Genomic DNA, 21504 nt, shown 5'->3' with positions numbered 1-21504 from the left:
TCTGTCTCCTCCTCCTCCTCTACCAGATGCTCCTGCTCCTCCACTCCTGTCCGCTGAGTGGAAAAACCACCCATTTCACTCAATAATTCCTGAGCACAAATGTCCTCCTCTACCTCCTCCTCTTCTTCCTGTCCTGCCCCCACAGGGGTCATGTGGCGTTGAGATCTGTGCGCCACGTCTACCGCACCCTGACCAGCCATTGTTAACAGCATTTGTTCCAGGACGTGCAACAGAGGAATGACGTCGTTCATCCCATAGTCCTGCCGACTCACGAATAGCGTGGCCTCCTCAAAGGGCCTGAGCAAGCGGCAGGTGTCACGCATGAGCTGCCAATGGCTGACATCTAAGTTACACAGGGGAGTACCTTTATCCGCTTGTAACATCAGGAAATCGGTGATGGCCTTTCGCTGCTCGTAAAGGCGGTCTAACATGTGTAGGGTTGAATTCCACCTTGTTGCAACGTCGCAGATCAGGCGATGCTGTGGAATTCCGTTCTGCCGCTGCAGCTCAATGAGGGTGTTCTTTGCGGTGTAGGAATGGCTGAAATGCATGCACAGTTTACGTGACATTTTAAGGATGTCTTGCAGTGGGATGGTGGATTTTAGGAACCGCTTGACAACCAGATTGAACACGTGAGCCATGCATGGCGCATGGCACAACCTTCCTTGACGCAGAGCAGACACCATGTTCTTTCCGTTGTCAGTCAACATGGTTCCGATTTTTAGTTTGCGCGGAGACAGCCATCTGTCGATTTCTCTGTTCATTACACTCAGCAGTTCCTCCCCTGTGTGACTACGTTCGCCAAGGCATACCAGGTGCAGCACAGCGTGACACCGTTGCGCCCTGCACATGTGATATGCCGGTCGGGTAATGGGACTTGGCACGGGGGTGGCGGCTGAGGACACGGCGGAAAAAGAGGTGGTAGAGGCGGACATGCTTGCTGGACCAAGGACGTGCAAACGTGGAGGCAAAAGCGTCGTGACCTGTCCAAGTTGCTGGTGCGGCTGTGCCGGCACCACGTTCACCCAGTGGGCCGTAAATGACATGTACTGTCCCTGACCGTAGTTACAGCTCCACACGTCGGCGCTGCCGTGCACTTTGGCAGAGACCGACATGCTCAAAGACTGGCCCACCATCTCTTCTACATGTGAATGCAGGGCTGGCACTGCCTTTTGGGCAAAGAAATGACGGCTTGGCACTCTCCACCGCGGCGCGGCACAAGCCATCATTTCTCGGAAAGGTGCTGAGTCCACCAGTTGGAAAGGGAGGGACTGCAGCACCAGCAACTTGGACAGGAGGACGTTCAGCTTTTGCACCGTCGGGTGCGTGCTCGCAAACTGTTGTCTCTTGGATACGGATTCCAAGAAAGACTGTTGACGGAATCCGAGAAGAGGAGTAGCAGGAGAAGGAGCATCTGAACGAGCGGAAGATGCCAATGAGCGACAACTCCCCTCAGCAGAGGTGTTGGAGCCTTGACTGGCTGATAGAGGGCGATTGACGACGTCGGGTGACGGAGCAAGTAACGGAGCGGGTGATGGAGCGGGGGCTGGGGCAGGCAGAACCGCCGTATGTTTATCACGGTTTTCCCAGGCCACCGAATGGTGACGCTGCATATGCTGACGCAACGCTGTAGTCCCAACATGGGCCCCCTGGCCACGCTTGCATTTCTGGCCACATAGTCGACATACGGCTACGTTTACTTCCTCGGGCGGCTTGAGGAAAAATTGCCACACCACCGAGTAGGAAACTTTGCCCCCGCTACTCTTCACTGGCTGACTGCTACTTCCTCCGTGCGCAACGGCACCACTACTGGCCGTGGTGGTAGGCTGCAGTGGAGCTGGTGCTCTACTCCGTGGACGTTTGGCTCCACTGACACTGATGCGACCCTGCTGCTGTCTCCTGGGCAACCCACCGACTGTTTTGCTCGCTGCCAAGCTGCCACCCTCTTCTCCTGATGATGCGGAAGAAATTGCCTGATGACGACGAGGCTGCCAAGTGCGATCAACCTCCTCATCATCAAGTAGGGTCTCCGCCTCACTACTAGCCCCCTCGGCTGCGTCTGGGTCAGGAGACAGACCTGTCTCTAGACCGGCTACCGAGCCACTCTCCTCGCCAGTACTTGTTCGCTTGGCTGCTGAAAAGGCCGATGTCTCCCCCCGTTCCTGACCGCCCTCTGTTAGCTCTTCCTCACTGTACAGTGGGGCTGAGCCCACAGCATGCGATACTTCGCTTGGTGAGGGAACAGCAAAGGACAGGGGCAGGTAGAGGACACGTGATTTCAGTGGGCTTGGTCCCGGGCCATGCCAACTAACGGTTGTGTCTGACGTACCCACCGACCGTTGGCTGTAGGTGTCAGAGGTGACCTGGGAAGAGGAAGACGACCGAGCCAACCAATCAATGACGGCAGGGTTGTCGGTGGAGACACGACCGCTGGATGACACCGGGAGCACTGGCCTCTGGCTGCGAATACTGCTGCCTCGACCCCTTCCTCTGCTGCCACGTCTGCTCGCTCCTAAAACATTGCCTCCTCTGCCACTCCTCTGCATGTTGTCTGACATACTATTTAATTCAACGATTAGGTGTCCCTGAGTAACAATTCTCTGGCACTCAGTAACAATTCTGTCTGTCCCTGAGTATGAATTCTGTGGCCCTGAGTAACAATTCTGTGTCTGTGCGAGTAACAATTCTGTGTCTGTGCAAGTAACAATTTTGTGTCTGTGCGAGTAACAAATCTCTGGCACTCAGTAACAATTCTGTCTGTCCCTGAGTAACAATTCTCTGGCACTCAGTAACAATTCTGTCTGTCCCTGAGTAACAATTCTCTGGCACTCAGTAACAATTCTGTCTGTCCCTGAGTATGAATTCTGTGGCCCTGAGTAACAATTCTGTGTCTGTGCGAGTAACAATTCTGTGTCTGTGCAAGTAACAATTTTGTGTCTGTGCGAGTAACAATTCTCTGGCACTCAGTAACAATTCTGTCTGTCCCTGAGTAACAATTCTCTGGCACTCAGTAACAATTCTGTCTGTCCCTGAGTATGAATTCTGTGGCCCTGAGTAACAATTCTGTGTCTGTGCGAGTAACAATTCTGTGTCTGTGCAAGTAACAATTTTGTGTCTGTGCGAGTAACAAATCTCTGGCACTCAGTAACAATTCTGTCTGTCCCTGAGTAACAATTCTCTGGCACTCAGTAACAATTCTGTCTGTCCCTGAGTAACAATTCTCTGGCACTCAGTAACAATTCTGTCTGTCCCTGAGTATGAATTCTGTGGCCCTGAGTAACAATTCTGTGTCTGTGCGAGTAACAATTCTGTGTCTGTGCAAGTAACAATTTTGTGTCTGTGCGAGTAACAAATCTCTTGCACTCAGTAACAATTCTGTCTGTCCCTGAGTAACAATTCTCTGGCACTCAGTAACAATTCTGTCTGTCCCTGAGTAACAATTCTCTGGCACTCAGTAACAATTCTGTCTGTCCCTGAGTATGAATTCTGTGGCCCTGAGTAACAATTCTGTGTCTGTGCGAGTAACAATTCTGTGTCTGTGCAAGTAACAATTTTGTGTCTGTGCGAGTAACAATTCTCTGGCACTCAGTAACAATTCTGTCTGTCCCTGAGTAACAATTCTCTGGCACTCAGTAACAATTCTGTCTGTCCCTGAGTATGAATTCTGTGGCCCTGAGTAACAATTCTGTGTCTGTGCGAGTAACAATTCTGTGTCTGTGCAAGTAACAATTTTGTGTCTGTGCGAGTAACAATTCTCTGGCACTCAGTAACAATTCTGTCTGTCCCTGAGTAACAATTCTCTGGCACTCAGTAACAATTCTGTCTGTCCCTGAGTAACAATTCTCTGGCACTCAGTAACAATTCTGTCTATCCCTGAGTATGAATTCTGTGGCCCTGAGTAACAATTCTGTGTCTGTGCGAGTAACAATTCTGTGTCTGTGCAAGTAACAATTTTGTGTCTGTGCGAGTAACAATTCTCTGGCACTCAGTAACAATTCTGTCTGTCCCTGAGTAACAATTCTCTGGCACTCAGTAACAATTCTGTCTGTCCCTGAGTAACAATTCTCTGGCACTCAGTAACAATTCTGTCTATCCCTGAGTATGAATTCTGTGGCCCTGAGTAACAATTCTGTGTCTGTGCGAGTAACAATTCTGTGTCTGTGCAAGTAACAATTTTGTGTCTGTGCGAGTAACAATTCTCTGGCACTCAGTAACAATTCTGTCTGTCCCTGAGTAACAATTCTCTGGCACTCAGTAACAATTCTGTCTGTCCCTGAGTAACAATTCTCTGGCACTCAGTAACAATTCTGTCTGTCCCTGAGTAACAATTCTCTGGCACTCAGTAACAATTCTGTCTGTCCCTGAGTAACAATTCTCTGGCACTCAGTAACAATTCTGTCTGTCCCTGAGTATGAATTCTGTGGCCCTGAGTAACAATTCTGTGTCTGTGCGAGTAACAATTCTGTGTCTGTGCAAGTAACAATTTTGTGTCTGTGCGAGTAACAAATCTCTGGCACTCAGTAACAATTCTGTCTGTCCCTGAGTAACAATTCTCTGGCACTCAGTAACAATTCTGTCTGTCCCTGAGTAACAATTCTCTGGCACTCAGTAACAATTCTGTCTGTCCCTGAGTATGAATTCTGTGGCCCTGAGTAACAATTCTGTGTCTGTGCGAGTAACAATTCTGTGTCTGTGCAAGTAACAATTTTGTGTCTGTGCGAGTAACAATTCTCTGGCACTCAGTAACAATTCTGTCTGTCCCTGAGTAACAATTCTCTGGCACTCAGTAACAATTCTGTCTGTCCCTGAGTAACAATTCTCTGGCACTCAGTAACAATTCTGTCTATCCCTGAGTATGAATTCTGTGGCCCTGAGTAACAATTCTGTGTCTGTGCGAGTAACAATTCTGTGTCTGTGCAAGTAACAATTTTGTGTCTGTGCGAGTAACAATTCTCTGGCACTCAGTAACAATTCTGTCTGTCCCTGAGTAACAATTCTCTGGCACTCAGTAACAATTCTGTCTGTCCCTGAGTAACAATTCTCTGGCACTCAGTAACAATTCTGTCTGTCCCTGAGTAACAATTCTCTGGCACTCAGTAACAATTCTGTCTGTCCCTGAGTAACAATTCTCTGGCACTCAGTAACAATTCTGTCTGTCCCTGAGTATGAATTCTGTGGCCCTGAGTAACAATTCTGTGTCTGTGCGAGTAACAATTCTGTGTCTGTGCAAGTAACAATTTTGTGTCTGTGCGAGTAACAATTCTCTGGCACTCAGTAACAATTCTGTCTGTCCCTGAGTAACAATTCTCTGGCACTCAGTAACAATTCTGTCTGTCCCTGAGTAACAATTCTCTGGCACTCAGTAACAATTCTGTCTGTCCCTGAGTATGAATTCTGTGGCCCTGAGTAACAATTCTGTGTCTGTGCGAGTAACAATTCTGTGTCTGTGCAAGTAACAATTTTGTGTCTGTGCGAGTAACAATTCTCTGGCACTCAGTAACAATTCTGTCTGTCCCTGAGTAACAATTCTCTGGCACTCAGTAACAATTCTGTCTGTCCCTGAGTAACAATTCTCTGGCACTCAGTAACAATTCTGTCTATCCCTGAGTATGAATTCTGTGGCCCTGAGTAACAATTCTGTGTCTGTGCGAGTAACAATTCTGTGTCTGTGCAAGTAACAATTTTGTGTCTGTGCGAGTAACAATTCTCTGGCACTCAGTAACAATTCTGTCTGTCCCTGAGTAACAATTCTCTGGCACTCAGTAACAATTCTGTCTGTCCCTGAGTAACAATTCTCTGGCACTCAGTAACAATTCTGTCTGTCCCTGAGTAACAATTCTCTGGCACTCAGTAACAATTCTGTCTGTCCCTGAGTAACAATTCTCTGGCACTCAGTAACAATTCTGTCTGTCCCTGAGTAACAATTCTGTCTGTCCCTGAGAATGAATTCTGTGGCCCTAAGAATTCTCTGGCACTCAGTAACAATTCTGTCTGTCCCTGAGTAACAATTCTCTGGCACTCAGTAACAATTCTGTCTGTCCCTGAGTAAAAATTCTGTGGCCCTAATAACGTTTCTGTGGCCCTAAGTAACAATTCTCTGGCACTGAGTAACAATTCTGTCTGTCCCTGAGTATGAATTCTGTGGCCCTAACTAGCGTTTCTTTGTCCCTAAATAACGATTCTGTGGCCCTCATTAACAAGTCTGTGTCCCTGAGTAATGGTTCTCTGTCCCTAAGTAACTTCTCTCTGTCCCCAATTCTCGTTTCTGTGGCCCTAACTCTGTCCCTGTCCCTAGTACAGAGCGGTCTGCCTCTGTTCAATGACTGCAGGCAAATGAAGATTTCCAAAATGGCCGCTATATATACCTCGACCATTACACAGTGCTGGCTGGCTGGCTGCTGATTGGCTGATGCGATCACATGTCGTTGAGGAATGCATTATGGGGCAGCGCGCCTTGTCTGCGCGCCTTCCCCGACATCCCCGCTCCGTCGCCGCACATGTCAGCCGCCATTTTCGGAAAAATTTCGATTCGCGCGTCCGAATTAGGCTGTTTTTCGGATTCGGCACGAATCGAAATTTTTCCGATATTCGACTCGAATTCCACTTCGGATGCTTCGATTCGCTCATCTCTAAATACTATAATAATAATAATGAACACATATACACATACATGCGTAAAAATTGTAAATGCAAGGACATTAGGTGTGTATTTTACGCAGGATCTTCTGCTAGCTATGCAAGCAAGAAACTGTGCTCCATGCAGAAAATAGCCATATATGTTATTTTTGTACAAATGTGTTCTTATTTGTGCATAGCACTCCTAAACATTTTAATTTGTTTCTATATTTACCATCTTTTCTTTAAATAGCAAAGTTTACATTGTTACTGCCAAAACCAACATATGTGTTATATTGCCCATCACAAGCAATTGTAATAGTAGGACAAAAATACATAGGTACAATGCAGTTGAATGTAAACACTGAGAAATGTGTGCCTTCAGGGACACTTCATAGATGAAATCAGGAAAGTTCTGTTCAGTTCTGCCCAGTAGGACAATAATACATAGGTACAATGCAGTTGTATGTAAACACTGAGAAATGTGCGCCATCAGGGACACTTCATAGATGAAATCAGGAAAGTTCTGTTCAGTTCTGCCCAGTAGGACAATAATACATAGGTACAATGCAGTTGTATGTAAACACTGAGAAATGTGCGCCCCTCAGGGACACTTCATAGATGAAATCAGGAAAGTTCTGTTCAGTTCTGCCCAGTAGGACAATAATACATAGGTACAATGCAGTTGTATGTAAACACTGAGAAATGTGCGCCATCTGGGACACTTCATAGATGAAATCAGGAAAGTTCTGTTCAGTTCGGCCCAGTAGGACAATAATACATAGGTACAATGCAGTTGTATGTAAACACTGAGAAATGTGTGCCTTCAGGGACATTTCATAGATGAAATCAGGAAAGTTCTGTTCAGTTCTGCCCAGTAGGACAATAATACATAGGTACAATGCAGTTGTATGTAAACACTGAGAAATGTGTGCCTTCAGGGACACTTCATAGATGAAATCAGGAAAGTTCTGTTCAGTTCTGCCCAGTAGGACAATAATACATAGGTACAATGCAGTTGTATGTAAACACAGAGAAATGTGTGCCTTCAGGGACACTTCATAGATGAAATCAGGAAAGTTCTGTTCAGTTCGGCCCAGTAGGACAATAATACATAGGTACAATGCAGTTGTATGTAAACACTGAGAAATGTGTGCCTTCAGGGACACTTCATAGATGAAATCAGGAAAGTTCTGTTCAGTTCGGCCCAGTAGGACAATAATACATAGGTACAATGCAGTTGTATGTAAACACTGAGAAATGTGCGCCTTCAGGGACACTTCATAGATGAAATCAGGAAAGTTCTGTTCAGTTTTGCCCAGTATTGGGATACACAGGACCGGTATATCTAAACCACATCTGTAGGGATGACTGATGCTAGACTAGCAGCTGTGACCAGTTCAGGTCTGTATGTGCTGGGTGACACAGAGGGCGAACTGTCCTTTTATACTGGTGATGTCACAGCCAGGGAGGTGGCCACACATGCCATCAGTTACATGTGGTTATATCAGGGGTGTGAGAATTTGCCTTTTCACAATGAATGGATATGTCCCAGAGGTTTCAGCACTGTATCCCTATCCTTCAGTATATTCCGTCCCACTCTGCAGCTAAGGACACACTGCTGTGCTGTAGGCATTCAGCAGGAATCTGGTGAAGAGACAGGACCGTACATAGTGCTGCTGCTGGAAAGTTGCTCTAGTACAGGATACGCTTACATCAGTCTGAGGACCACAGAGGAGGTGCTGCATTAACTGCTGGAAACTCACAACACTTTATTTATTGTTGCTGGTGCTTTAGCAGCTACTTACCTGACCGTTGTGGGATCTGGGGCAGAACTAGGATTGCTCAGACATGTTAAGCTGTGTCACGGTGGCCATGCTCTGTCTGCTGTTTGGATGCCTGATGTTAACAGGTAGGTGCAATGCTCTTTCCATCTCACCTGTCACCTTTTTCTAGATTTTAACTCCATTGCCTCTACTTGGTGAATGGCTGTTTTAGAATTATATGAAACAAATAGGCACAAGTGAACTTTCAGAATTACACTTCAACAGTAGAACCAGTGTGTAAATTTGGTTGACCTGGAGCAGACTCTAATTCATCATAACTTGCCTTCCTTTGTTGTCTAAAGTTGGCCAAGGAGGGTGTAAATGCACCACCAAGAACGATGGCTTTGGAAAGTTATGGCTGCCCTCACTTGAATTTTTGAACCAAAGGGACCTACCAAGGACCTGCTCCCATCCAGCTGACCAAGAGATCCGGAGGTCACAATAGGAGACTCATAATGCTTGCATGGCCCAATCATCAGAAGTGATGCACAGACCCGTCGGATTGCTTTCTGTTATTACCATAAGTATCAAAAGTGCGGACATTTATACATATCGTATTAAAAGCAAGTGCCAAATAGGCAGATCAATTGTTCTGAGACCCTAAAAACTGGGTGATGTAGAAAAGAAAGGGTTTGAGATAGTAGGCGTATGTTGTGCACAGTAGGACCACAAGCCAAAACTACAAATCCCAGTTTACCAAAAACAACAAACAATAACTATAAATAAGTAAGCTTTTTAGTTTAAAAGGCTTGTTAATCCTTGAAAAACTACCTATATCCAGGTTTCAAGTTAACTCTACTCTGGCCTTCAGACAGTCCAAGAACTAGCAACTTAGGAACTTACAGGTTGACTACGTTTGCTTTAAAACCTAAAGTATTCTCAAGTTGGCATGGTGATGCTCTAAAGCAGCATGTGATGTTTCCATATAATGCCATTTAAGCTTATCATATTATTTTTATCACAAGATTGTATTTGATTACAGTCGCAAATGTGGAACATATCATAGTATTTGTATGTAATATTTTCTGCATATTTGTGTAAAAATTGGGGCAACCATCAGGGCATTAATTTGTGATCAAGGTCTGAATAGGAGTCTAGGAGCTGTTTAAAAGTGTCAATATTAGAGTTACTTTATGGCTTTATAGTATGTATTAGCTCCAAGTGGTTGGTGAAATAGTTCTTTTATGTTGTTAAAATGATGACTTTTCTGGAGTTGTGTTGGTGCTTTATGGATGCTGATGTTACCTCTTGGAAGCATAGTTGGAACTGGAGTTTACATCAGTTATTATTTGTGTGTATAGGAATCTGAATGGGATATTATTTTTTGTTATTATTGATTGTCATAATGGGGGAAATTTACTAAAACTGGTGCACACAGAATCTGGTGCAGCTGTGCATAGTAACCAATCGGCTTCCAGGTTTTATTGTCAAAGCTTAATTGAACAAGCTGAAGTTAGAAGTTGATTGGTTACTATGCACAGATGCACTAGAATCTGTGTATCCAATTTTAGTAACTCTCCCCCAACGTGTGATCATTGGGCAAATGAATTGCACTCTAACAAATAACTCTTTACTATTATCAAGATTCAAATTTTATGGAGGTGATTTACTCAAGGAGTACTTTTTACTCTGTAACTTTGTTCACTTCAAATGCTTAAACAGTTGCAGAGGATAATGCTATTTGTTAAATTCCCCTTAATATGCCTTTGTGAACATAAGCTGGAAAGAAGGGAATTCCTACCAGGCAGCTGACACCTGGAAGCTGGAGATGAGGTTCATTATCACTGACATTCTCTGACTGGATAATGGTGTGTGATCTAAATTGATTTTGTTACTATGACATGTAAACATATTCAATGAAAAGACTGGACTAATCATTTTAGTTTTAAGATCATTCAAATAACATTTTTTTCCAGCTTATTATATCTTAGGTATTCCATTGATGAAATGTCTGACTTTGCCTAGGCAGTCCACTCTCCAATATCTAATATAGGTGTCCCTCTGGAAGTTTCATTTATTTTTCAGTAAAGAGACAGCGGCAGACAGTGGGAGACTCACCCTGCTGCAGCAGGATGAGAGGGAGGATATCACACCAACAGCTGGGAATTCCCAGCCCTGGAATCCCCAAGAGGTATAAGATATCTGTAAGTGATAGGCCCACAAACATGCACGATTAAAACATCTGATTTGGGTGGGCTGGTCACGATTACGGGTAGAATAGAAGAGGCTGAGAGACAGGGGATGATAGATTTTGAAGATAGTAGAGGTTTCCAACAGTTCTAAACAGAGATGCATATACCCTATTTCTTTACTTCAGTTAAAGTGTATAGAAGAGACAGTAGATGTTCAATTGGCCACAAAACTACTCCAATAATCACAGTTTGAATGTCAAAAATCTGTGAGATTGAAGGAATTTTATTGCACTATAGAATTGCAGATTTTGTTTTTTTTGGTTGGACACATACCAGCACGTGTATGAGAGTTTGGCATTTTGTGGTTGTATAGCAAGAAATATCATTGTAATTGATAGTACAGCTAGGGTTTATATAAGTTTGAAGCATTTGTATTGCATGCAATACAAATTAGACATTTGTATGGCCAGTCAATGGTGTTTGAATGGGAACAGTTATGTAAGTGTTGTTTGACCAGCTAAATGGTATATAGTCTGCAATGACTGTAAGCATTGAAGTGGCTCGTAAATAGAGTTTACTGCGCAGATGAAACTAAATGCCAATGGATGATCTGGCAAAAAGATCCCTGGGCATTATTTGCATTTTCGGTAAGCTGTTCATCATGGAAAAGATATTAGACAGTGTAAAACTAACAATGGCACTATTTGTAGTAAAATGCAATACTAGATCACTCTATCATTCATTATTTTACATAGTAATAATGAGTTTGAAATGTTGAGGTCCTGCAGCAGATACTTCCAAAAGGATTTGCAGAAAACCTCAGCCAGTCATTCAAGCTCATTACTTTTGATTTTGTTGGCCTACACCGTTTCTGGAATGATATGAAAACATACAGGAGACTCTTTGATCATTGACCCCTTGCATCGTTTGGTGACTGGAAAGCTCCTTATTCTAAAATTCAGTTCAAACCATCACAGGTTGAAAGAACCATAAATAGTTTACTCTACAGTTAGTAATTATTATCTCACTAAGTTTTACAATGTATATCAGTAGCTAAGTTATATTGAAAAGATTTGTGGCAATATACATTACCATAATCATCAATAACTAAATATTCATGTATTACTAATGATGCAATGTCCATAGGCGATGAGTGCTTTTTTACATACTATCATTTTTTATATATCAAATCACATTCAGATATTTATCAGTGCTGCATGATAAATTGGACTTTACTTATAGTAGTACAATCCATTAATTGTTGGAACTGTATGGCATATCATTCACTGCAGGTATGTATTAGTATAATAGGCATGCCTAAAGAACGTTTTAAATGAAGGTCATGGCTTTTGTTTTGTGCTAACACATGGTTGATTTTCAGTGTGGAACCATTATCTAGAAGGAGGTCATTACAAAAATTCTATCTTTTACACCAGCACAGAGGACCTTGTGTGATTTAAAATACCAGAAATGTTGGTAAAAATGCTCTCATCTTTTCATTTCTATACACCTGGTCAGGTGGTGAAACTACGACATACACTAAAGGTAACTAAGCAGCATGAGTGAGCTCTTTGGCACACTGGAATGGCAAATAGGTAGTTTACAAAATTCATACTGACAACTTTTAGATACCAGGAAAAATAAAGTAGATGGATGAATAGAGAATTTTTAGCCACTTTCTCATTGTTCTCTATTGGGAATGTTGTAGTATCAGCTGCCTTTGCACTTTATAGCCTACGCAATATGGTTCAGCATCCACTGGGGAGTGTCTGTATATTGGGTATACAGTGGTAATTTTTGTGTGTTGAATTGTTTTAAAATGAATCTTCATTGCTGGGAAGCCACAATATTAAACCCCTTACGGTAAAGTTCTTTCTAATGTCACAGCACTGAGGTAGATTTTACTGTGCCATGGTGAAATGGTACCAAGAAGCCACTCCAAATAGATAAAAGGATATTTGGGTGAATGACATTTTACATGGGAGGCTCTCAGGTACTTAATTCCATTAGCTGTATGAATCCTTATCTTATCCGAAGTTCAGGACCAGCAATATGTCTTACTTTACATCTACTGTACTTCAACTTTGCCAGGTGGATAGTTGTATGGATTCTACAAAGAAGTTGATTTATAAACATCTGCTTAGTAGCATGCTCTTACCTCAATGCTTTCCACCTCAACATCCCACCCTATGGAACTTTAATAAGGTGTATGTTTCTAGTCATAACTCTGTTGCAGGGCGATCTTCTGAACAGAATCTAATTAGTGTTTCTGGCATTCTGTGGTATCTATGTGTTTGTACAGAAACCTGCAGAAATTGAACTCTCTGGGTACACAGACTGCCCAAAGCTCCCGGCTGGTGTTTTTTTGTTGGAGATGCTAGAGGCAGTCCCATAGCCATAGATGTGTTAGTCTGCTCAGTCAGAGGGAACATTGTGGCTCATTCCATTGCATTAGTTCATACAGTTCAATGAGCTGTAAGATGTCTTTTTGTCTAGCCCATTAGATCACCCTGCGCTAGTAGTTTGTTTCCTACAGTGAAAAAGCACACCAGTCCCAAGCAAGCATGTGAGAGTGATCTGGTATTGTTTCAATTGAAACTTGAACATGTTCAGCCTGATAGCTTTTTAATCAACATCAAACCATAAAGTTAAAAAAAAAAACAAAGACATAAATAGCACTTTTTAACTTCAGTTTATTATTTTAAAAATTTGAAATTATTTGAATGCCTATGGAATTATTCCCAAATTCCTGAAAGCATTGATTGTAAAAAAATATTGTGTGTAAGATATATACAAACCTATCTTATTTGGGTACTTCTGCATAGGGAAATCCTTTACTGATCACATGATTGACCTGAACCATCTTGCAACAAATCATTGGCATTTGAAAAACATTAGCTTCCCCACTATAAAAAAAAAAACTTGTTATCAGGACATGGTGACTATCTTTGCCAAACTCATCCTATAAAAATATTTGTTGCATGGCTATCGTGCTGACCCCTATCAATACTTTGAGTCTGTGACCCAGAACAAGTAAGCAGATAAGGACTTCTAACTTTCCTCTGACTCTAGATTGGCATTTGTAGACATGTAAGATGTATTCAATTTTACACTTGATCTGGTCCATCTTTACATTCATTTCTCACTCATTCAATGACTCACAGTAAACTTTTAAGTTTCCCATCCCCATCTCTGATTCTTGTCTTTATAGCCCTCTCATGTCACAGTCTGTCCCAGCTATTTCTCTGTTCCTGTCTCTTCTACGCAAGTGGACATCCCTGTTTTTCCTAATTACCTTAAATAGACTTTTTCCTGATATCAAAGGAAATGACCTTCCCATATCCTAGGCTGTGTTCTTCCCAGTTCCCAGCTTTCACCTATAAATAGACCAATTTACTTCCTTTTACCTGAGTGCATGTCTCCTTGTTCCCCTCTGTTTCCACTTTAATTTCCTGTAACACACTCCATCATACTCAGTCTTGCCTTCTTTTATCTAGGTGACTAAGACTCACCTTCCTAAGAGTGTCAGCCAGGAAGTCAAACTTCCCAAGTCTTTATCAAACCAACACTTCATTAGTGTAAGAGAACTCTACTTCATGTAAATGAATGTTTGACTTTTCATTTTTAAACTAAAGAAATATTCTCTGTTTTGTTATAAAGTCATTATACAAATGAGTCATAGATTGTGATGTTTGGGACAGGTCAGTTTCCAGTCATTTAAACTCCTGATGATTTGAAATCAGAGACCTGAAACAGATATGTTACCAAGATTTACCCACACAAACTGCAGAAATGTAGGGGTTCTCAATAATCTTTAATTGCAAACAGTATTAGGACATTATGACATTCATTGCAATACTGTGTACTGATGCAAAAGTACATTTATTTATTTATTTATCGAGTTTATATAGCGCCAAAGGGTTTGCTCAGCGCTGTACAATAGAGGGGGGACAATACATGAAACAGAACAGTAGCATCAAACAGTACACAAGGGGTAAGAGGGCCCTACTCTTTCGAGCTTACAATCTAGGAGGGAGGGGGTAGAGGCACAGGAGGAAACGGCTGTGGGGGATGGAGTGGTAGGAGGAGGGAAGGGCAGCGGCTGTTAGGTGAGGGTGGGGTAGGCTTCCCTGAAGAGGTGGGTTTTCAGGGAGCGCCTGAAGGTGAGGAGGGAAGGTGACAGTCTGATGGATTGGGGTAGTGAGTTCCAGAGGATGGGGGAGGACCTGGAGAAGTCTTGCAGTCGTGCGTGGGAGGAGGAGACCAGGGAGCAAGATAGAAGGAGGTCCTGTGAAGAGCGAAGGGTACGGGTAGGGTGGTACCTGGGAATCAGGTCGGTGAGGTAGTTAGGGGCAGTGTTGTGAATGGCCTTATAGGTCAGGGTGAGCAATTTGAATTTAATGCGTTGGGCATTGGGGAGCCAGTGGAGGGAGAGGCAGAGGGGGGTGGCAGAGGTGGAGCGGCTGGTGAGGTGGATGAGTCTGGCCGCTGAGTTCAGGATGGTCTGAAGCGGGGAGAGCCTGCACTGGGGTAGGCCGGTGAGGAGGGAGTTGCAGTAGTCCAGGCGTGAGATAATCAGGGAGTGTACTAGTAGTTTAGTGGTGTCTGGGGTAAGGAAGGAGCGTATCTTGGAGATGTTCCGGAGGTGGAGCCTGCATGTGTTTGTGAGAGATTTGATATGAGGTTGAAAGGAAAGGTTTGAGTCCAGAATGACGCCAAGGACCTTGGCTTGCTGGGCGGGATTGATGGTGGTGTTGTTGGTAGTGATGGAAAGGATGGGAAGGGGGGGCGCGGGCTGGGGGGAAGATGAGAAGCTCGGTTTTGGAGAGGTTGAGTTTGAGGAAATGGAGCGACATCTAGTCAGAGATGTCGTTTAGGAGGTGAGTGATGCGGGCGGAGAATGTGGGGGTGAGGTGAGGGGTGGATAGGTAGATTTGAGTATCATCAGCATAGAGGTGGTAATTGAAGCCGTGGGAGTGTATGAGTTTGCCAAGGGAGGAGGTGTAGATGGAGAAGAGAAGGGGTCCAAGGACAGAGCCCTGGGGGACCCCAACAGAGAGGGGGAGTGAGGAGGAGGTGGCACCGTTGTAGGAAACGCTGAAGGAGCGTTGGGATAGATAGGACGAGAACCAGGAGAGAGCGGTGTCTCTGATGCCAAGGGAGAGTAGTTTATTAAGGAGGAGGGGGTGGTCGACTGTGTCAAAGGCCGTGGAGAGGTCTAGGAGGAGGAGGACAGAGTAGTCGCCTTTGGCTTTGGCGGTTAGTAGATCGTTGGTGATTTTGAGGAGGGCAGTTTCGGTGGAGTGAAGGGGACGGAAGCCGGACTGTAGTGGGTCAAGGAGGTTGCTGTCAGTCAGGTGGGCACTTAGGCGATCGAAGACCAAGCGCTCAAGGAGCTTGGAAGTGAGTGGCAGCAGGGAAATTGGTCTGAGGTTGTTGAGGTCAGTGGGGTCCAGGGAGGGCTTTTTGAGTATGGGGGTGATGTGCGCATGTTTTAGGGGGGAGGGGAAGACGCCAGTAGAGAGGGAGAGATTAAAGATGTGGGTAAGGGAGCGGATGAGGGAAGAGGGGGGTGACCGGAGGAGTTGAGAGGGGATAGGGTCCAGGGGGCAGGTAGTGAGGCGGGCTTTTGAGAAGACTCTGCTGACTTCCTCAGTGGTAGTAGGGCTGAAGGAGTGCAGTGATGGGGGGGTTACGGTAGGCAGGGCCTTGGGTGTGGTGGGGGGCAGTGCCGTTGCGAGGTCAGAAGAGGGGAGAGATGAGGGGGTGATGGAAGGGGGGAGGCTACATGGGGAGGTAGATTGCAAGTTGACTATGTCCTTGCGGATTGCGTCAATCTTGTTATGGAGATGAGTGGCAATCTCGTGGGCGGTAAGTGAGGTACTGAGTGGAGGAGGGGGGGGAGAGAGCAGGGAGTTGAAGGTGGAGAAGAGTCGGCGAGGGCAGGTGGAGAGGGTGTTAATCAGGTTAACAAAGTAGGCCTGCTTGGCGGCGTGGAGGGAGGAGGTGTAGGTGAGGAAGGCAGATTTGTAGAGGGAGAATGCATGAGGGGACCTGGTTTTGCGCCATAGTCTCTCCAGCGCACGACTGCGACGTTTGAGGCATTTAGTGTGGTCGTTCTGCCATGGTTGGAGCGGTCTGGGTTTGATGTTGCGTGTGGTTAGGGGTGCCAGAGAGTCTAGGGTAGCTGATAGTGAGTCGTTGTACGTGGAGGTGGCTAGGTCAGGACATGACAGTGGAAGGATGCTGTCGTGTAAGCGGTCGGCAGCCGAGTGGAGGGGGGCCGGGTGCAGGTTGCGGAGGTTGCGGCTGGTGATGGTTTGGCGCACTGGGGGGGGGGAGTTAGGGGAAGGGGAGGTGGAGAACGTGAGGAGGTGGTGGTCGGAGAGAGGGAAGGGGGTGTTAGTGAAGTGGTTGAGGGTACAGAGGTGGGAGAAAATGAGGTCCAGGGTGTTCCCATTGATGTGGGTGGAGGATTGAGTGTATTGTGTGAGTGTGAAGGAGGAGGTTAGGTGGAGGAGTTTGTAAGTTAAATTAAGTTTGTGATGGCCATTGTAAATTTTAATACAATGCTTAGATGATGTTATGGTCTTCAGTCAGATTTAGCTATTTAAATTCGACATATGGCGGTGCCTATGTATTTGACTACTGACCATCTTGAAAGCACCAGGAGGCTGTTTGAGCAAAGAACTTAGCTCACTTATCTTGTAGATTTACAACTACTCATGTGTTCAGTATTGGAGGCCATTTTTTATCATATTGTTTTTCTTATGATGAAATAAAATAAACAGTGAGTGTTGTGCCCAATAAAACATGTGGGGTTACATTCAGTATTAATAATTGTTACAATCGCTCATGATACAAAGGAGCCTACTGAAGCCCAAATTGTGCCCACAAACCTCATTACCAGTTGTATTTTACTGCATTCCACAGTGGTTTGGTCATCTTTCCAGGCAAAGTTGCAAAGTTGCTTGCATTGCTGGAAAAACTAAAGTTCTTTAACTACGTTCTGGGTGAATATGCTGAGTTAGCTATCTAAACATAATTTGGAATTACAATTTATACAAAGGTGGTTATTTACTCAAACTGCATCTTGCAAAATCTGGTACAGCTCTGCATAGAAACAAATCAGCTTCCAGGTTTTATTGTTAAAGCTTAATTCAACAAGCTGAAGTTAGAAGCTGATTGGCTACCATGCACAGCTGCACCAGATTCTGAGTGCTCCAGTTTTAGTAAATCTCCCCTAAAGTGTTTATGGGCTTAAGACATGGCAACTGGCCAATGTAATTGGCACCACTGTGGCTCACTGAGCAACCACTATCACAGAGGTCTCCAAACTTTTCAAACAAAGGGCCAGTATACTGTCCTTCAGACTTTAGGAGGGCCAGATTAGGGCCAGCGAGGACAGAAAATGTCCTGGCCCCAGCATTAGTGAGAATAAACATGGCCTCAGAGTTGATGGTCAATAGGAGTAGTGCCCCATCAGTGGTATTAATGGGAAGAATAGTGCCCTAACATTGGTTTCAGTGGAAGAAGTACTGCCCCGTTGTTGGTCTCAGTGGGAGGAATAGTTCCCCAAGGGCCGGGATAAAGGGTAGCAAAGGGCCAAATATGGCTCTTGGACCACAGTTTGGAGACCCCTGCACTATCATCTCAGGGCTTTGAAGTTCTTTATTCAATCCTAACAAGGACTCTTTCTAAGGTATAAAAAGTATAATGAATTTTTAACATTGTGACAATTATAAATAAACAGCGCAAACATAGATCTTTAAATATAATCAATCTATAAAGTGCATAATAATACTCAATATATCATAAATAATATTAGTAGTGAAAGTCCATCATAATAATAGACACCAAAAGTTCGTGAATCACAAAAAATTCGTGTAGAGATAAGAAATCCAGAAATTCTTCAGATGCAAAGTAAAAACTTCCACCCGTGCAAACCAACATCAATTACACTCACTAGATTTTGGTGAATGAAACGCCTTTTAGGAATTTAATGGGATCCTAAACCCTCTTTCGTATCCACTCTATAGGATTCCTCACCATCAGAATAGGCTCCACCATTCAACCAGGGAGAAAAAAATCTCAGATAGTGTGATATTGCTAATTGCTATTTTCAATAAAATCAAAGATTAAGGCCACTCACATTTCAACCACTTTAAAAAGGCACATTTATTGAAACAACCTCTTCCAGATGGAAAATGAATAATATACAGCCTCCTCAGGAATCTCACATCACAGCTCCAGGGTACAGCAAAAGCTCCACAGAGAAAACCATGCACAGATCCCAAAAATGGCCGCTGGAACGCACCGCTCAGCGTGCGTTCCACTCACCGGAAGTGATGTCAGACGTACGAGGTAAAGACCGGAAATGCGTCAACGCATTTCGCCCCTCCCATCGGGCGTTCTCAAGACTCAAGAAATTTTTAGTTAGATTTTTAACATTGCTGACCCTCACTATCTTTAGAATTGATGTCCATTTGGAGACAAACCATCTAAAGTAGTTGTAGTAGCTATGCTAGCTGTTTTGAAGCTAAGAGCAGTTAGACTTGTGCACCATTGACTATTTTCTACTTCTTGCTGATGAATTGATGCTTTCTTAACGTGCACCATTCTGTGTCTGCTTAATTGTTCTGGGTGGGCAGCATCCTTTCTTCCACAAATGGTCTTTCTATGCATAGAGTTTGTATGTTCTCCCAGGTTTTTGTAGATTTCCTCTACGTGTTCCAGTTTTCTCCTAACATTCTAAAAAATACCACGTCTGATTGCTATTTGCATAAAGTTGTATATCTACTACTTATTAAGAACCCTTTGTTTTCAGCAAAAGGCCTGGCCATTTCTTGACAGATGTCTTATAGAGAACAATGAGTGGTGAAATGTTTGCTTGTACTCAAACACATTTTACCCTCCAGGGAATATATAACAATGCTCACAAATAATAGTGTTACATAAAAAGTCCTTCTGTGCAGTATTGAACACTTGTAGTGATCCAGTGCATTATTAGCAACCCCTGTGCAAGCCATACATGACCCAATTCTTGCTGATTCATCGCAAGTTTTATTAATACATATTTTGAGTATTGCCTGGAAGTACAAAGCAATGGTACCCCAATACCTGGAGTTCCAAATTAGACACTTGAGACCTTCTGGCCTATGCCCTATAAGGGCACTTTTTTTTTCAAACATATTTTACTTTTCCTAAAATAGATTGACAGGTTATGGATTCCACTTGGGAATATGAGCAGCAGTTGTCCTAATGTGGGCAGTGTTCACAATTTCAGCTTCTTGGAATACTGGGTATGGCTGAAGTTGAAATTAGCACGTTGCTATAAATTCTTCATAAGGTGTAGGAGTGATTACAGCTTATGCAAGTGTACAATCCCTTGCTGATTACAGTTTATTACACCACAATACCAAGAAATGTGGTCTAAAAACAAAACCAGAAGCAGAACAAAGTATTAATAGTAAAACCACATCACAATGGAGTCATTACATGTTGAAACACATAAAGAGTATTTATTATGCTACATGTCCTAGATTAGTTCTATGGACAAATTACATGAAATCCCCAAATCCAGACTGGTCTCACACTGATGGTATTAAATGTTGCATTTTCCTAACAAGGCATATATGGAGATTGGGCTCCAATGTTAAACTCAGATTCAGCTAAGATGCTACCTGGAGAACCTCAGTACGTGTGGTCATATGCTTGAGGTGGAAAATAATTTCTCACTCGGCATTTAGTGTCATTACCACTGTATTTTACCCCACCAAATATTCAAGCAATCAACAAAACATTATTATTCTAGAAACATTAAGAAGGTAGCCTAGCATGGGATCTCCCTCATTGACACATTTAACTCAAGGATAGGTGTAATTGTAGTGATGGAGGTTCCAGGTAAGATTTCATTGTTAATGTATCCAGAAGATTAATCAATGCTGTTCATCTTGTGGACTTTACTTTGCTGAGCTTGGATGAGCTCTTATCTGGCATTTTCACTCAGCAGCCAGGATCAGAGCTGCTGGTAAGGCTTGTGAGTGGGGACCAGTTGCCAAGGAGGACTTGTATAGTGGAATAGAAGAATACAAAACAGATTCTAATTGGACAATCTACTTTGTGACGCCACTGGTCAAGCAAGTTCCGATAAAGGAATGTGCTGTTGCAATTTTTTCTTCTTGTTACAACACCGTAATGGTAGGATAATTGTGCTTTCCTAAGCACTGGACCCTCTTTTGGGCTAGATGATCTTCTGAAAAACCTTTTTCGTGGCAGAATGTTGGAGTATGGAAGTCCTTTGTGTGAACTTCCATAAATGTGCCACGTGAGGCTTATCTAAAATGTTTTCCATCTGGAATATTGCTGCTGTTCTTGTTGGCTATCTCAAGTGAATGCATTTTAGAGCAATGACCTGATCAGGTGCTATCAACAACATGGGATACCAGTTTTCTACTGTTTCTGTTTGTTTCTCTCAGCAATTAGTTACATGATTCAGGACCTAGGATGACTGAACATAGGACTTGAATTCTTGGCTGAAGCAAACTCTGTTGAAATTCAGATTCTTGTGGCTACATTTTTTGCTCTTTGGATTAGAAACACTGAAGTCTTCCAGTAATTACTTCAAAATAGATATCCTATAGATGCGTTTTCTTTCTGGGTTTTTTTTCTTTTTAAAAAAAAACCAAATATTGCAGCATAATTTAGACTACAGAAATGTTTACTGAATGTTGAAAATCCTTTGAAATTGTCTCTGATCAATCTTTATAAAGCTTATATTGACCACACACAAGGCAATTTTTTCCACTTTCCATCAACTTTCAATCTCAAAAACAACTGAATAGATCAAGGTGACCTACTACAAACATTTTAGATCTTTTCACAGTGTTTTGTTGTTTTTGCAGCAAAAAGCTGGATGAGAGTAGCAGAAA

At 43.4% G+C, this 21504-nt stretch overlaps 1 protein-coding gene across 1 annotated transcript in view; it reads left to right on the top strand.

The window, feature by feature from the left end:
• The first annotated feature begins 8173 nt into the window (after window positions 1–8173).
• The window catches only part of FLT1 (fms related receptor tyrosine kinase 1), an 85473-nt gene continuing 72142 nt past the window's right edge, over window positions 8174–21504 (top strand). Inside the window, exon 1 of the mRNA XM_089685842.1 lies at window positions 8174–8527. Coding sequence (XP_089541968.1) covers window positions 8467–8527 — 61 coding nt within the window. The 5' untranslated portion in view covers window positions 8174–8466. The remainder of the gene's footprint in view (window positions 8528–21504) is intronic.

This window comes from Staurois parvus, unplaced genomic scaffold, assembly GCF_062004578.1.
Source record: "Staurois parvus isolate SC_StPar_1 unplaced genomic scaffold, SC_StPar_1.0 ptg000387l, whole genome shotgun sequence".
Lineage (NCBI taxonomy): Eukaryota > Metazoa > Chordata > Amphibia > Anura > Ranidae > Staurois > Staurois parvus.
The sequence above is the reverse complement of the archived record's forward strand: the minus strand, read 5'-3'. Positions and strand labels throughout refer to the sequence as shown.